Source organism: Chiloscyllium plagiosum, chromosome 19, assembly GCF_004010195.1.
Source record: "Chiloscyllium plagiosum isolate BGI_BamShark_2017 chromosome 19, ASM401019v2, whole genome shotgun sequence".
NCBI classification, from domain to species: Eukaryota; Metazoa; Chordata; class Chondrichthyes; order Orectolobiformes; family Hemiscylliidae; genus Chiloscyllium; species Chiloscyllium plagiosum.
The window spans coordinates 52,270,032-52,288,244 of record NC_057728.1 but is presented as its reverse complement, the minus strand read 5'-3'; the positions used below and the strand labels follow the sequence as shown (position 1 = coordinate 52,288,244).

The following is an 18,213-nucleotide window of genomic DNA, read 5'->3' as shown; positions in this document are numbered from 1 at the left end:
CCTGCAATCTTCTTCCCGACCTCTCCGCCCCCCCCCCAGTCTGACCTATCACCCTCACCTTGTCCTCTTTCCACCTATCACATTTCCGTCGCCCCTCCCCCAAGTCCCTCCTCCCTATCTTTTATCTTAGCCTGCTGGACCAACTTTCCTCATTCCTGAAGAAGGGCTAATGCCCGAAACGTCGATTCTCCTGTTCCCTAGATGCTGCCTGACCTGCTGCACTTTTCCAGCAACACATTTCCATCTATGATTCAAGTTCTGGCAACATTAGACTCAAAAACTATGTTACTCTTGATAAGAGATATAGATATCCCCGAAGAGATCCAAGCTATGTTTAACCTAGGTCATGGTCCAAAAGAAACTGACAAGCAAACAGACTCACAACACAAAAGTCATTTGCTCTTCCAAGAGACCATCATAAATATTTTTAATCGATCTGTTCAGGCATGTTGTGACATACAGCAGATGGCACTTGAACTTAAGCCTCTTGGTCCAGAAGTAGGGACACTACTACTGTGCCAAATACAGTAAAAAATTTCAGTCGTTGGAACGGTACAAAAATTTGTTTTAACCCTTTCAGGTTAACTGCTGATCTGCATCTCAACTCCATTTATCCACCTTGGTTCCATGTATTTTAATCCGTCAACAAAAAAATTATCAACCTCAGTTTTGAAATGTTCAATGAATCCACAGTCTCAAAACCTTTTTACAGACTTCCACTACCCTGTGTGTGAAAGAGTGCTGCCTTGACATCAGCCCTCAAGCATTTAACTCTAATTTTAAGGTTGTCTCCATGTATTAGAGTCATAGAGTCAGAGATGTACAGCACAGAAAGAGACCCTTCAGTCCAACTTGTCCATGCTGACCAGATATCCATTTGCTAGCACTTAGCCCATATCCCTCTAAACCCTTCCTATTCATATACCCATCCAGATGCCTTTTAATTGTTGCAATTGTATGAGCCTTCACCATTTGTTCGGACAGCTCATTCCATACAAGCACCACCCTCCATGTGAAAAGGTTGCCCATTAGGTTTTTTTTATATCTTTCCCCTCTCACCCTGAACCTATGCCCTCTAGTTCTGGACTGCTCCACGCCGGGGAAAAGACTTTGTCTATTTAACCTATCTATGCCCCTCATGATTTTATAAACCTCTATAAGGTCACACCTCAGCCTCTGATCTCCAGGGAAAAACCGCCCTAGCCTATTCAGCCTCCCCCGATCGCTGAAATCCTCCAAACCTGGCAACATCCTTGTAAATCTTTTCTAAACTCTTTCAAGTTTCACAACTTCTTTCCGATAGGAAGGAGACCAGACATTGGTCCTGTATAGCCGCAACATGACCTCCCAACTCCTGTACTCAATATTCTGACCAATAAAGGAAAGCATACCAAACGCCTTCTTCACTATCCTATCTACCTGTGACTCTACTTTCAGCTATGAATCTGCACTCCAAGGTCTCTTTGTTCAGCAACACTCCCTAGGACCTTACCATTAAGTGTATAAGTCCTGCTAAGATTTGCTTTCCCAAAATGCCAGCAACTCACATTTATCTAAATTAAACTCCATCTGCCAGTCCTCAACCCATTGACCCATCTGATCAAGATCCCGTTTTAGTAACCTTCTTCGCTGTCCACCACACCTCCAATTTTTGTGTCATCTGCAAGCTTACTAACTATATCTCTTATGTTCATGTCCAAATCATTTATATAAATGGCAAAAAGTAGTGGACCCAGCACTGATCTTTGTGGCACTCCAATGGCCACAGGCTTCCAGTCTGAAAAATAACCCTCCACCTCCACCAACAACCTCTGTCTTCTACCTTCAAGCCAGTTCCATGTCCAAATGGCTAGTTCCCCCTTTTTTTTTTAATCTTTCTTCTTTCCATGTTTTTTTGTTTTCTTTTTACTTTACCCCCACACTACCGCCTAACTGCGGTAGTGCTTATATTTTCCTCAGCACCCATGCTGTGTGTGTGCAAGTGTGAGACACCATTAAAGACAATAGGTATACAAATCTTTATCTCCCTGTATTATGTTGAGCTCACCTACTTGAGGAAACAGCTTCTTTCAATAAAAAAATCAACTGCTTTAATCATCTTAATCACCTCCATCAAATGACAAATCAATTCTCTATCACTAGGCGGAATGCAAGCCTAGACTGTACGATCAGTGTTTACAATTGAGCACTTCTGACCCATGCCATTGTGATGAATTGTTGCACCCAAGGTCAATGTATTCTTCCTGAGTTGCAGTGTCCAGAACTAAATATGGTCCTACATGACATGCAATCAAGACATTAGGAGCTACATTATCATAATGGAAGTACTTTATTGTAATACATTTTTCTTGACAGGAAGGTTAATGTACCAGTATTCATTCGGCATACTGACTGATTCTGGGTGATTTCTCCACATGAAACCTTGAATATAAGCCACAGTTTCTAGCTCCTCACCACAGGAAGATGTAGTTTAATAAACTTGTGCCAAGTCAAATGAAAGATTAGCTTTTCTACTACCCTCATTTCCTCCTGCAAGGTACCTGCATCTGCAGAATAGCTGGTGTTGGCTGTTGACCTGAAGAGTCTGATTTGCTCCTCTGGATTTTTTGTTGGCTGTGTTCCTTGTAATTCATCTTCATTTCCTCCTTGTACTGTTGATATTTCAGCTTGTAACTCTCTGAAGGTGCAGGCAGGTTCTCGGGTATGGTCATCTCCTCTATTGGACATGGCTAAATGCAATCAGATCAGTTAAAATAGCCTTTTAGAAAGATATCCAGGGAGAAGTAATAAGAGCCAGGACTAAAATCAGGAATCATTAATCCCTCTGCTCAAAGGGTAGTATAAATTCTTTGCAAAACACTGTGGCTGCTGTGACAGTTGCTGCACTGATGGCTGAAGTATTGCGTTAAGGATGAGACTTTAGACAGTAATCCCGTCTACCCCAGAGGTGTATGCAAAAGATTCCTTGGCATAATTTTGGAGATGGGTAGGGGAGTAGTCGCCAATTCCTAGCTAATATTTTTCTCTCAATCAACATCACTAAGAAAAAGAATTATCTGTATATCTTTAATATATTGCTGTTTGTAGGAGATTTCTATGTGCGAATTGTCTGTCAGATGTTACGACTAAAAATATAAGAGAATATAACCAGCATATAGGTCATAGAATTATACTGATTTCTGTGACATCCACACTTGGAAGGGAATGTGAAAATATACATGATTTATTTTGTTAATTATTAATTTCATTCAGGATGTGGACATTGCTGGAGAGTCCAACATTTATTGCCCAGGCCAACTACACTTGAAAAGATGGTGGTGAACTGCCAACTTAATCCATCATATTGATTTCTGCTGCAACTGAGTAGTTTGTAGCTTGATCATTTTGGAGGGAGGTTCAGAGCCAACCAACACAAAAGCACGATATCGCTTTACACAATGCTATGACAAATCTGAATTAAGAATTTGAAAACAGCTGGAAAGCATCTGTGGAGACAAACAGAGCAAATGTTTCAGGCCGATGACCTTTCATCAGAGCCAACCATCTGGAGACACCTGCAGATCATTGGCAGTTATCAAACCCAGAGGACTTGAGTGAACCAGATGGTTTCAATGACATCTCTTAGTTTCATGGTCACCATTACAGATGTCAGCTTTTTATTACAAATTTGTTTAAGGATTTAATTTGTTTCTAATTTATTCATGGGGTGTGAGCATTACTGGCTCAGCCATCATTTTATTCCTATTTGCCTAGAGGGTAGTTAAGCCTTGACCATATTGTTGTGGGTCTGAAATCACATATAAGCCAGACCAGATAAGGGGGGGGCAGACTGCCTCCCTAAAAGGATTTTACTGAACGAGATAGGTTTTTATAACAATCAATAGTGCTTACATGGTCACTGTTAGGCCATTTTTTACTCCAAATTTGAGTAAATGCACCAATGATGGGATCTGATTTCGTGGCTGTGAATCATTTGTCCCAGCCTTTGGATTACCGATGCCTTGGCGTTATCACTAACACTATGAATGTAACGGAGTGATTTCACCAGCCAATGAAGGAAAAGAAAATCACAAATGGAGTTTCAACACTTGTGCATCCAATTTTCTGGTTTATAATCAAGGATGAACAATGTTATTTTCACAAAAAATTATAACCATAAATTTTATTTTTTTAAAGGAAGCAGAAACGTAATCATTAATTTGTTGTCACCTGTCAATTATTTTATAAGTGGGTGAGAGCTTTGGGGATCTTTTTGGATTTCCATTATGTTAAATCCCATGATCATCCTCTGTGAAAATGCATCAGAACAGGATATTACCCACAGTCACTCCCAATTTGACACTGGATGTTCTAGGATTAGTTTAAGCTGAGAAGCTCAAGAACTTTGATACCATCCAGGACAAAGCAGCCCACATGATTGGCTCAACATCTATAAAATTCACTACTCCATCATCAAAGTACAGTAGAAACAGGATAACCTCTCTCTGAGGTGAGTATCTGTGAAGTTGGTATTGAGGATAAAGGGGTTAAATCTTTAGTTCTAAGTAGTTGTATTAAGACCATTTCAAATAATTCTAAAATAATGTTAAATATGTGGCTGTTTTTACTTTTATAAGGAACAAAAGTGATTTTCTTTCCTTAAAAGTACATTGGCAGTCTTTCACTGATATGTCCACTGACTACTATAAGACCGTAAGACATAGGAGCAGAAAATAGGCTATTCAGCCCATCAAGTACTTTTCAGTATTTACAAATGATAGGAACCATATTGTTGAAGAGGAGAGTGTGAAACAGACTGGTAAGCTAAAAGGGATACTTGTTAGGAAGGAAGATGTGTTGGGCATTTTGAAAAACCTGAGGATAGACAAGTCCCCCGGGCCTGACGGGATATATCCTAAGATTATGTGGGAAGCAAGAGAGGAAATTGCAGAGCCGTTGGCAATGATCTTTTCGTCTTCACTGTCAACGGGGGTGGTACCAGCATTGAACATTGAGGGCGATGGTTAGATTCTCTGCAGTTGGAGGTGGTCATTGCTTGCCAGTTGTTTAGCACCATTAGTACTTACCATATGTCAGCCCAAGACTGGATATTGTCCAAGTTTGCTGCATTTAGACATTATCTGTTTCAGTAGCTGAAGAGTTGGAAATGGTGCTAAAAGTTGTTTCGAATATAGAACATACAGCGAAGTAAAGGCCCTTTGGCCCTCGATGTTGTGCTGACCTGTGGAACCAAGCTGAAGTCTGTCTATCCTACTCTATTCCATTTTCATCCATATGTTTATCCAATGACCACTTGACTACCATTAAAGTTGGCAAGTCCACTACTATTACAGGCAGTGCATTCCATGCCCATACTACTCTGAGTAAGGAAACTACCTCTGCCACCTGTCCTATATCTATCACCCCTCAGTTTAAAGCTATGTCCCCTCATGCTAGCCATCTCCATCTGAGGAAAAAGGCTCTCACTGACCACCATATCTAACCCTCTGATAATCTTATGTCTCAATTAAGTCACCTCTCAACCTTCTCTCTAACAAAAACAGCCTCAAGTCCTTCAGCCTTTCCTCACAAGACCTTCCCTCCATACCAGGCAACATTCTCGTAAATCTACCCTGAATCCTTTCCAAAGCTTCGACATCCTTCCTATAATGCGGTGGCCAGAACTGTACGCAGTATTTCCAAGTGTGTACAGTTGGATCGTCAGTGCATCCTGTCTTCTGATCTAATGATGGATGCGTTACGATGAAGCAGCTAAAGATGGTTAGGCTAAGGACACTAACCTGAGGAACTCCTGCACAGATGCCCTGGAGCTGAAATAACTGATCTCCAAGAACAATAAACATCATTTTTTGTGCCAGGTATGACTCCAATTAATGGAGAGCTTTCTCCCAAACTAAGCATCAATGACCAGTTTATTGTTAAGCAAGTGCTGCTTGATAGCATGGATCAAGTGTAGACTGATGAGGTAGTAATTGAGTGGAAGGTATGGGGAGATGTCAGGGGTAGGTTCTTTACCCAGAGAGTGGTGGGGGCATGGAATGCGCTGCCTGTGGGAGTGGCAGAGTCAGAATCATTGGTGACCTTTAAGCGGCAATTGGATAGGTACATGGATGGGTGCTTAGCTAGGATAAATGTTCGGCACAACATCGTGGGCCAAAGGGCCTGTTCTGTGCTGTATTGTTCTATGTTCTATGTTCTATGTTCTAAGTCTGCTCCAGCATTCAATCATGGCTGATACGTTTCACAAATCCATTCACGTTGCTTTCTCCCCCTAACCATTGACCCCCTTTACAATCTTAAATACTCTCAATGACCTGGACTCCACAGCTTTCTGTGGCAGTGAATTCCATAGGTTCACCACTCTTTGGCTGAAGAGGTTTCTTCATATCTCAGTTCTAAAAAGTCTTCCCTTTACTCTAAGGCTGTGGCCTTGAGTCCTAATCTCTCCTACCAATGGAAACATCTTCCCAACATCCACTCTGTCCAGGCCATTCAGTATTCTGTCAGTTTCAATTAGATTGCCTTTCATCCCTCTAAACCCCACTGAGTGTAGACCAAGAGTCCTCAAATGTTCCTCATATGTTAAGTTGTTCATTCCTGTCCATTCTCGTGCATCTCCTCTGAACACGCTCCAGAGTTAGTGCATCCTTCCTGAGATATGGGGCCCAAAACTGTGCACATTACTCCCAATGTCACCTAACCAGAGCTTTATAGAGTCTCAGAAGTACATCCTTGCTTTTATATTCAAGTCCTCTTGAAATAAATGCCATCACTGCATTTACCTTCCTCACTTCTCTCTCAAGTTTACTAGAACTCCCAAGTCTCTTTGCACTTCAGGCTTCTGAATTTTCTCTCCATTTAGAAAATAGTCCATGCCTCTATTCTTCCTACTAAGGTGCATAACCTCTCACTTTCCCACGATGAACTCCATCTGTTACTTCTTTGCCCACTCTCCTAACCCTGTCCAAATCCTTCTGCAGCCTCCCTGCCTCCTCAGTGCTACCTGTCCCTCGAACTATATTTTTATCATCTGCAAACCTAGCCAGAATGCTCACGGTTTCTTCATCTAGATCGTTAATGTATGAAGCCTAAAGTTGTGGTTCCAACACTGAGCCTTGTGGAACACCACTTGTCACCAACTGCCATCCTGAGAAGGATCCTTTTATCCCCACTCTCTGCTTTCTGCCAGACAGCCAAGCTTCTATCCATGCTAGCACCTTGCCTCTAGCATCACAGGCCCTTATCTTACTCAGTAACCTCAGTGTGGCATCTTGTCAAAGGCCTTCTTGAAGTCCAGACAGATAATATCGACTGGTTCTCCTTGGTCTAATCTGCTCGTTATTTCCTCAAAGAACTTTAGCATGACTTCTCCTTGATGAAACCATGCTGGGTCTGTCATATTTACCATACACTTCCTGGTGCCTCACAGTGCCAGGGACCCGGGTTCAATTCCTGCCTCGGGCAACTGTCTGTGTCGAGTTTGCACATTCTCCCTGTGTCTGCGTGGGTTTCCTCCAGGTGCTCTGGTTTCCTCCCACAGGCCAAAGATGCGCAGGTTAGGTGAATTGGCCACGCTAAATTGTCCATAGTGTTAGGTGTAGGGGAATGGGTCTGGATGGGTTGCTCTTCAGAGGGTCGGTGTGGACTTGTTGGGCCGAAGGGTCTGTTTCCACACTGTAGGGAATCTAATCTAATCTAAACTTCCAAGTGTTCAGAAATCTCATCCTTCACAATGGATTCCAGGATCTTACCCACGACTGAGGTTAGGCTAATCGGTCTGTAATTTTCTGTCTTCTGCCTTCTGCCCTTTTTTAAACAGGGGTGTTACGTTAATGATATTCCAGTCCTCTGGAACCGTCCCTGATTCTAGCAATTCCTGAAAGATTATCACGAATGCCTCCACTATTCCTTCAGCGATCTTCCTTAGAAGTCTGGAGTGTCCATCCAGTTCAGATGATTTATCCATCTTCAGGCTATTCAGTTTTTCTAGCACCTTCTCTTTGGTTATGGTCACCGTACTCAGCTCTGCCCCCTCACACTCTTGAATTTTTGGGATATTATTTGTGTCTTCTGCTGTGAAGGCTGACGCAAAGTAATTATTCAGTTCCTCAGCCATTTCTTTGTTCCCCACTACTAACTTTCCTTCGCCATTTTTCAGTGGCCCAATATCCACTTTTGCCACTCTTCTGCCCATTATTTCTCTAAAGAACCTCAAAGACTTCCTTTATACCACTGGCTAGCTTACCCTCATATTTAATCTTCTCCTTCCTTATTTCTTTTTTTATTGCCCTCTGTTGCTCTTTGTAAGCTTCCCAATCCTCCAGTTTCCCACTGTTCTTCCCTGCATTGTATGCTTTCTCTAGCTTTTATGCTACCCCTGACTTCCCTAGTCAGCTGTGGTTACCTCATTCTCCCTGTACCATGCTTCTTTTTCCTCGGGTGAATCTCTGCTGTGTCTTCTGAATTACTCGCAGAACCTCCTGCCTTTGCTGTTCCAATATCTTTCCTGCTAGGCTCGTCTCCCAGTCAATTCAACCCAGTTCCTCCCTCATGCCTCTGTATTTGCCTTTATTCAGCTGAAATACCATTACCTTTTATTCTATTTTCTCTCTGTCAAATTGCAGAGTAAATTCAATCATGTTATGATCACAGCCTCTTAAGTGTTCCCTGAGTTTAAGGTCCCGTATTAAGTCTGCCTTATTGCACAACACTAAATCCAGTATTGCCTGTTCCTCAGTGGGTTCCATCACAAGCTGCTCCAAAAAGCCATCTTGTAGACATCCCACAAACTCCCTTTCTTGTGAACCACTACCAACCTGATGTTCCCAGTCCACCTGCGTATTGAAATCCCCCATGATCACTGTAACTTTGCCTTTCCTACACATGCTTTCTATCGCCTGGTGTATCTCGTGCCTCAGCTCCTGACTACTGTTTAGAGGCCTCTACATGACTCCAAAAGCTTTTTACCTTTACAGGTACTCAATTCTACCCACACAGATTCTACACTATCTGACCCTACTTCATTTCTTACTATTCATTTAATTTCATTTCTTACTAATAGGGCAACCCTATCCCCTCTATCCACCTGCCTATCTTTTTGATAGGATGTATATTCTTGAATATTCAGCTCCCAATCCAGATCTCCTTCCAGCCATGTCTCCATGATGCCCACCATGTCATACCTGCCAATTTTGATCTGTGCCACAAGCTCATTTACCTTATTCCTTATATAACGTGCATTCAGATACAATAAACAATTTACAAAAATGAAGTTTATTATCAAATGAGCCATGTTTCACTCTGGGATCTGACTTGATAATACTACCATTAGCTGGAATTATAACAGTGCTGTATGTTGTTACAATTCTATTACAGCTTGTACGTGATAAAATGAAAACCATCCTGGGATATGCACTCTCTGATCAATAGTCAACCATTCACATCATAAACAGACCTCACGGTAGGTGCGGCGATGGGGAAACGGAGCTGGAAAGGGTGTACCCCAGCTAACAGTCGAGGAAGAATCCGGAGACGCTAAGCGAGGATGTTCTTTCATCACAGGTGTATAAGATAAATCATTCTACAAGGAAGAATTGGTATAGGTGTTAATCAACAGCAATCTCAATTAAGTTGAGCATTTACATGGTCAAATAGCAATTATCATGCAGTGTTTATACTAATGCAATTTGTTGGATATATGGGCTAAATGGCAAATAGCTCATAAAGCTCCATTTAAACCTTTCAATTCTCTCCAATACATCTTTAATATAGTAGAACATTCCCTGAGGCAATTCACAGGAGCATCCTTTCAAAGAATGTGGTATTCCATGCTATAAATCACTGTTGAAGGAGATTTCAGATGCATTATTAAAGTTAGTTATTTTCTTTTTATAAACAGGAATATTAAAAGCCTCCGGTGCATGAGTGGGACATTGATGCCTATGGATTAAAACACCAGTGCTCACTGGCCTGTTTTCATATTGCAACAGTCTAAGAGCATGCATCAGCTGTACAAATTATGATGTTCAGGTTAGGAAAAATGCAGAACGTTGCAAAAATATGTAAGAAAAGCAAAAAAGGGAGATTATTCTAGCAAAATTTCCAGAGAAGCAATATATTCTCATTTTCTTTATGTGTTCACACTTCTCCACTACAGAACATCAGGAAAAGATATAGTTCAGAAACCAGCTTTCTTTAAATATCAAGCAAATTCTGAATTTAGAATCTGGAACTGGAGCTCTAAAAATCAATCCATATTTGGGCAAAATTTTAGAACAAAATCTCATTCCAGACTTTTAATCTGTTTCAAAGTCACAATGGCATTTCAAAAATTCAATTTTAGAATATGAGTCAGAGTTTACCTCACCATCGGAATCACCAAGTCTCCTCAAGTCTAATGCGGGGACACTGAAATGAAGAAAATCCTATTGTAATTTTCAATAGGGGGAATTACCGTACAAATCAGAGGGCATCTTCAGCACCTTGTAAAAAAACTTTGCTCACACTACCACAAGCATAATGCGGTTGCAATGTACAATACATATCAGCTGCACTACATAATTCACCATGGCTTTTTCAATTCTTAATAATGTCTTCAACCACCTTGAAATGTAAGGGCAGCATGAGAACACCACCTAGCTCCCTTCCAAGTCACATACCGTTCCAACTTGGAATGTACAGTATCTCAATTATCACTGGGTCAATATCCCAGAACTGCTGTTCTATGTTCTGTATATGTTCCTTGCCCCTACAAGATTGTGTGAGCAGCTTTGCCACACAGACTGCAGCGAATCCATGTGAAGAATAACCACTATGCCAAGGGTCAGGCAGTTATGGTCAATAAATGTTAGCTTTGCCAATTACACTAGAGTTAATATAAAATACACACATCAATTCCCCATGTGTGACATTGATGGCTTATTATAGATCATAAACATTGTAGTGCAGTGGCACAAACCTCATTGGGGCTGCAGAAATAAAAAAAATTTAACGCATATGTTTCAGCCTATTTACTTTAAAGCTTACCCCTTTGGCATAGCATTTTCAGGGAAAGGATGAAAGAAAAGAGATGGCTGAAGAAAGTGAGAGTACACGAGAGTCCAAGAGACAACAAATGCTTAATATGGCTAAAAAATTCAAAGCAGATATCCCGAGTGTCAAAAGATATGACGAAACTCATAAATAATTCAGAGAAAACAACCAGTCAGTCTCAAAAGACTGAATGACTCAATGAGAGTGTGACACCAACAACTGCCTTTAATGAGCAGATAAAGCTGTCCTTTTTGTATATACCAAAGCATTATAAAGCCATACAGCACAAAAACAGACCATCAGTTCAACTTGTCCACGCCAAACAGACCAGACATCCCAATCTCACCGAGTCCCATTTTGCTAGCATTTGGCCCATTTTGCTAGCATTTGGCCCATTTCCCTCTAAAACCTTCCTAGTCATGGACCCATCCAGCTATGTTTTAAATGTTGTAATTGTACCAGCCTCCATCACATCTCCTGGCAGCTCATTCCATACACATACCATCATCTACATGAAAAGTTTACTCCTCAGGTATTTCTTAAATCTTTCCCCTTTCACCTTAAAACTATGCCTTCTCGTTTTGGAACCCCCAACCCCACTTCTTATCAACTGTTAAGAGGAAAGCAAGGAACACAACATGTAACAATTTTAACATCTCACCTAAAAGGGAAATGAAGATGAGAAGTCTTATCCGCAAAAGTTAAAATCACCTTTATTATAACTTATGATCAAGCTATAAACCTAATATAAAATAAATTGGAGAATAAATACTTACGCATCAGGACGAGGGCCATAAGCATCACGTGGACGTATCCTCCAACCCTGCTTACAAAAGGTAATTTATAAAAACAATTATTACCAATTCATGGTAGCTAAAATACCATTATCAGTCTACATAAATTAATCTGTGTTCCAAACAAGAGTCAAACTGGACTCAAAATGTGAAACGTCTTCACATTGATGATGCCAAACCAGCTAAGTTTCACTCACTTTCTGCCTTTAGATATTTTCTAACCAGCCTGTTCAGAAAAGATATATGATGCACCTCTGGAGTAGGTCGGATTTGAACCCAGCCTTCTAGAGATGGTACTACTGCATCACAAGAGCCCTTACTAATAAAGAGCAGATATTTTCTAATCAACCTGTTCAAAGATGTTATTGCATATCTCTGGAGCAGATGGAACTTGAACCCAGGTCTTCTGGCTTAGAGGAAAGGACAGTATCACCATACCATAAGGGTTTAAGTCCCACCTGATCCAGAAACTCTGAATAAGTTGATGCAAAAATATTCATGAGATAGCAAAGAGAACAAAAGCTTAGCAATTAATGTAATAACTTAGCAAACTGCAGTACAACTTAGCAACTGCAGTAATAACTTAGCAAACTGCAATGTACAATACATATCAGCTGCACTACATAATTCACCATGGCATTTTCAATTCTTAATAATGTCTTCAACCACCTTGAAATGTAAGGGCAGCATGAGAACACCACCTAGCTCCCTTCCAAGTCACTGGATAGACTGAAAGTGATCTGAAAGCAGGCAGTTAGTGATGCAGCAGCAGTAAGAAAAATTAAGCATTAGCAGGTGTGAAGAGTTAGCGGTACAGCAGTCCCCCAATACCCGTGGGGGATACGTTTCAGGACCTACTGCGGAAGTCCGAAACCATGGATAGGAGCGAACCCATTCATTTCAATGGGAAATATACCTTTCCTGCAGCCCCCTGGTTCCTGGTTCTGGAAGATTCCCGGTTCTGGAAGGTTCCCTATAATATGTTCCGGCCGCAGTAAACCGTGGGTAACTGAAACTGCGGAAAATGATTCTGGCCTAAATTAAAAAATGTAAGGCTCCTAATAACACAGTGGTAGTGTTCCTGCATCTGAGCCAGAAGGTTTGGGTTCAAGTCCAATCTGCTGCAGAGATGCATCGTAACAGGTTGTTTCATAAAACTACCCTCTTCCTTCATTATTTTAAGGGGAGATGGTGGCAAAATGGTAGATTCCCTATTTCTGAGCCATGAGACTTGGGTTCAAGGCCCACCTGCTCAAACATGTGTAACAACACCTCTTAACAGGTTGATTCAAAAATATAATATAAAAACATTATTAAAAAGGTAGGAGATCTTGTGGTGTGGTGATATGTCCAAACCTCTGAGCCTAAAGGCCCGAGTTCAATTCCCATGTGCTCCAGAGATGTGTAACAGCATCACTGGACAAGTCCATTAATAATATCCAATAAAACATTGGGGACTTTGCAGCACAGAGTCCCTATCTCTGGACCAAGAGGCCCAGTTCTAAGTCTCATCTGCTCCAGAAATGTGTAATAGAGAAAGCATATAATGTGGCGAAGGGCAGAGGGAAACCAGAGGATTGGGAAGCTTATAAAGGCCAATAAATGGGAAAAAAAAGAAATTAGAAGGGAAAAGATTAAATATGAGATTGATATAAAGGAAGACTGTAAATGTTTCTTTAGATATATAAAGGGCAAATGAGAGGCAAAAGATATTGTGCTGCTGAAAAATGATACTGGCGAGATAGTAGTGGGAACAAGGAAATGGCTGAGGAACTGAATAATTACTTCACAGTGGAAGACACGAGTAAATATTCCAAACGTTCAAGAGAGTGAGGGGGCAGAGCTGATTTGGTGGTCATCGCCAAGGAGGTGCTAGAAAAACTAAATGATCTGAAGGTCGATAAATCACCTGGGCCAGATGGACGACACCCCAGAGTTCTAAGAGAGATAGCTGAAGAGATAGTGGAGGCATTAGTGGTAATCTTTCAGGAATCGCTAGAATCAGAAAGGGTCCCAGAAGACTGGAAAATGGCTAACATGATACCCCCATTTCAAAAGGGAGTAAGGCAAAAGACAGAAAATTACAGACCAATTAGGCTAACCTCCATCATGGGTAAGATCCTGGAATCCATTGTGAAGGATAAGATTTCTGAATACTTGGAAGTGTATGGTAAAATAGGGCACAAAGTCAGCATGGTTTAATCAAAGGTAGGTTATGCCTGACAAATCTGCTAGAATTCTTTGAGGAAGTAATGGCCAGATTAGACTAAGGAGATCCAATGGATGTTATCAACCTGGACTTCAAGAAGGCCTTTGACAAGGTGCCACACAGGAGGCTACTTAGTAAGACAATGTCCCATGGTGTCAGAGGCAAGGTGCTAGCAATGATAGAAGCTTGGCTGTCTAGCAGAAAGCAGAGAGTGGGGATAAAAGGGTCCTTCTCAGAATGGCAGCCAGTGACAAGTGGTGTTCTGTAATGCTCAGTGTTGGGACCACAACTTTACACTTTATACATTTGTGATGTATCTTCTGGCTAATGTGCAAATGGTACAAAAATAGGTAGAGGGACTGGTAGCACTGAAGAGGTGGAGAGGCTGCAGAAGGATTTAGACAGGTTAAGAGAGTGGGCAAAGAAATGACAGATGGAGTTCAATATGGGAAAGTGTGAGGTCATGCACCTTGGTAGGAAGACTAGAGGCATAGACTATTTTCTAAATGGGGAGAACATTCAGAAGTCAGAAGTGCAAAGTGACTTGGGGAGTTCTAGTCCAGGATTCTGTCAAGGTAAACTTGCACATTGAGTCAGTAATTAGGAAGGCAAATGCAATAATGGCATTTATTTTCAGAGGACTTGAAAATAAAAGCAAGCATGTATTTCTGAGGCTCTGTAAGGTTCTGGCCAGACCACATTTGGAGTATTGTGCGCGGTTTTGGGCCCCATACCTCAGGAAGGATATACTGGCCCTGTAACATGTTCAAAGAAGGTTCACAAGAATGGTCCTACGAATGAAAAGCTTAACATATGAGGAACGTTTAAAGGACTCTGGTTTCTTATACTTATTGGAGTTTAGAAGGACGTTGGGGGATCTAATTGAAGCATACAGAATAATGAATTGCTGGACAATGTGAATGTTGGGAAGATGTCTCCATTGGCAGAAGAGACTAGGACCCGAGGGCGGTCTTAGAACAAAGGGAAGACTTTATAGAATGGAGACAAGGAGAAACATCTTCAGCCAGAGAGTGGCTGTGGAGGACAAGTCATTGAGTATATTAAGACTGAGATAGATAGGTTCCTGAGTATCAAGGATTACAGGGAGAAAGTGAGAGAATGGGATTGAGAAATTTATCAGCCATGATTGAATGGTTTAGCAGATTGATAATGGACAATAGACAATAGGTGCAGGAGTAGGCCATTCTGTCCTTCAAGCCAGCACCACCATTCATTATGATCATGGCTGATCATCCTCAATCAGTATCCTGTTCCTGCCCATAACCTTTGATTCCACTATCCTTAAGAGCTCTATCCAACTCTTTCTTGAAAGTTTCCAGAGACTTGGCCTCCACAGCCTTCTGGGGTAGAGTATTCCATACACCCACCACTCTCTGGGTGAAGAAGTTTCTCCTCAACTCTGTTCTAAGTGGCCTACCCCTTATTTTTAAACTGTGTCCTCTGGATCGGGACTCACCCATCAGCAGAAACATGCTTCTTGCCTCCAGAGTGTCCAATCCTTTAATAATCTTATACATCTCAATCAGATCCTCTCTCAGCCTTCTAAACTCAAGCATATACAAACCCAGTCGCTCCAAACTTTCAGCATATGATAGTCCCGCCATTCCGGGAACTGACCTCATGAATGTACGCTGCACTCCATCAATAGCCAGAATGTCTTTCCTCAAATTTGGAGACCAAAACTGCACACAATACTCCAGGCGCAGTCTCACCAGGGCCCTGTACAGCTGCAGAAAGAACTCTTTGCTTCTCTACTCAATTCCTCTTGTTATGAAGGCCAGCATGCTATTAGCTTTCTTCATTGTTGGGGCGGCATAGTGGCTCAGTGGTTAGCACTGCTGCCTCACAGTACCAGAGTCCCAAGTTCGATTCCAGCCTCGGGTGACTGTCTGTGTGGAGTATGCACATTCTCCCTGTGTCTGCGTGGGTTTCCTCCGGCTGCTCCGGTTTCCTCCCACATTCCAAAAATGTGCAGGTCAGGTCAATTGGCCATGCTAAATTGTCCATAGTGTGAGGTGTATAAGTCGGGGGTGGGTTACTCTTCGGAAGGTCGGTGTGGTCTTGTTGGGCCGATCTCGTTGTACTGCCCCTTTACCTAACTTGACTCCATTTAGGTAGTAATCTGCCTTCCTGTTCTTGCCACCAAAGTGGATAACCACACATTTATCCACATTAAACTGCATCTGCCATGCATCCGTCCTGAATGGTCTAATATTTGCTCCTATGTCGTATGGTTTTATTGTAATAACATCTTTGAACAGTTTGATTTTTTTAAAATTTAAACAGCAAGCAAAATTTTAATCTTTAAGCACCAGTTATATCTTTCTACACTCTCAAAGATTAAAATGACAGAGCAATTGAATTAATAGTTAAGACACTTTTTGGCTGTCTGGCTGAAAGCAGAGTGTGGGGTGAAAAGGGTTCTTCTCACGATGGCAGCAATTTTTTTAATATACATTTGTAGGATTTGGGCATCGCTGGCTGGACCAGCATTTATTCCCAGTCCCTAGTTGCCCTTGAGAAAGAGGTGGTGTGCTGCCTTCTTTAACTGCTGTGATCCATCTCCTGTGCGGTGACCCATCATGCCATTAGAGAGGGAATTCCAGGATTGTGTCTTAGCAACAGTGAAGGAATAGCAATATATTTCCAAGCCAGGATGGTGAGTGGCTTGGAGGGGAACTTGAATGTGGTAGTGATCCAGTATATCTGCTGCCCTTGACCTTCCAAATGGAAGTAGTCATGGGTTTGGTAGGTGCTGCCTAAGGATCTTTGGTGAATTTCTGCAATACATCTTATAGTAGTACACACTGCTGCTACTGAATGTTGGCGGTAGAGGGAGTGGATGCTTGCAGATGTAGTCCCAATCAAATGGGCTGCTTTGTCCTGGATGGGGTTAAGCTTCTTGAGTGTTGTTGGAGCTGCATTCTTCCAGGCAAGTGAAGAGTATTCCATCACACTCCTGACTTGTGCCTTGTAGATGGTGTACAGGCTTTGGGGAGTCAGGAGATGTGTTACTCACCACAGTACTTCTAGACTCTGGCCTGCTTTTGTAGCTACTATGTTTATGATGTGAGACAACTTGAGTTTCTGGTCCATGATAACCCCAGGATGTTGATAGTGGGGGATTCAGTGATGGTAACACCATTGAATATCAAGGAGTGCTGGTTAGATTGTCTCTTATTGATGATGTTCATAGCCTGGCATTTGTGTGGCACGAATGTTACTTGCCACTTATCAGCCCAAGTCTGGATATTGTCCAGACCTTGTTGTATTTGGACATGGACTGCTTCAGTATCTAAGGAGTCATGAATGGTACTGAACATAGTGCAATCATTGGCTACATTCCCATTTCTGACCTTATGAGGGATGGTCATTGATGAAGCAGCTGCAGATGGTTGGGCCTAGGACATTACCCCGTTGAACTCCTGCAAAAGTTTCCTGGAGCTGAGATGACTGACCTCCAACAACCACGACCCCCTTCCTATGTGTCAGCTATGACTCCAGCCAGCACAGATTTCCCCCTGAAATGAATTGATTCCAGTTTTACTAATGCTCCATGATGCCACACTTGGTCGAATGCAACCTTGATGACAAGAGGAGTCACTCTGACCTCACCTCTGGAATTCAACTCTCTTGTCCATGTTTGAGGTCAAGAATAGAGTGGTCCTGGCAGTACCCAAACTTGGTTTCACTGAGCAGATTATTGCTCAGTAGGTGCTGCTTGATAGCACTGTGGATGACATTACTTTAATGATGGTCGAGAGCAAAATGACAGAACGTTAATTGGCCAAGTTGGATTTATCCTGCTTTTTACGTACAGGACATACTTGGGCAATTTTCCACATTGCCGGGGAGACACCAGTGCTGTACCTGTACTTGGGGAGCAGCAAGTTTTATACCTCAAGTCTTCAATGGTATTGCCGGAATGTTGTTCGGGCCCATAGTCTTTGCAGTATCCAGTGTCTCCAAATGTTTCTTGATATCATGTGCAGTGAATCAAATTAACTGAAGACTGGCATCTGTAATGCTCTGGACCACTGGAGGAGGTGGAGATGGATCATCCACTCAGCGCTTCTGGCTGAAGATTGTTGCAAAAGCTTCAGCCCCATCCTGTGCACTGATGTGCTGGGCTTTTCCATCATCGAGGATGGGGATATT

General features: G+C 42.0%; 1 protein-coding gene across 10 annotated transcripts in view; it reads right to left on the bottom strand.

The window, feature by feature from the left end:
• caps2 (calcyphosine 2) overlaps positions 1 to 18,213 on the bottom strand; it is a 54,123-nt gene that overhangs the window by 30,411 nt on the left and 5,499 nt on the right. For 4 of the 10 annotated variants that reach the window (XM_043709870.1, XM_043709871.1, XM_043709869.1 and 1 more), the window contains exons 3-6: positions 11,808 to 11,857; positions 10,362 to 10,407; positions 9,455 to 9,580; positions 2,541 to 2,729 (exon numbers count right to left, since the gene is read on the bottom strand). In XM_043709870.1, coding sequence (XP_043565805.1) covers positions 2,541 to 2,729; positions 9,455 to 9,580; positions 10,362 to 10,407; positions 11,808 to 11,857 — 411 coding nt within the window. Of the gene's footprint in view, positions 1 to 2,540; positions 2,730 to 9,454; positions 9,581 to 10,361; positions 10,408 to 11,807; positions 11,858 to 18,213 lie in introns of those variants that run through there. The other 6 variants (XM_043709873.1, XM_043709874.1, XM_043709872.1 and 3 more) reach the window with 4 other exon arrangements.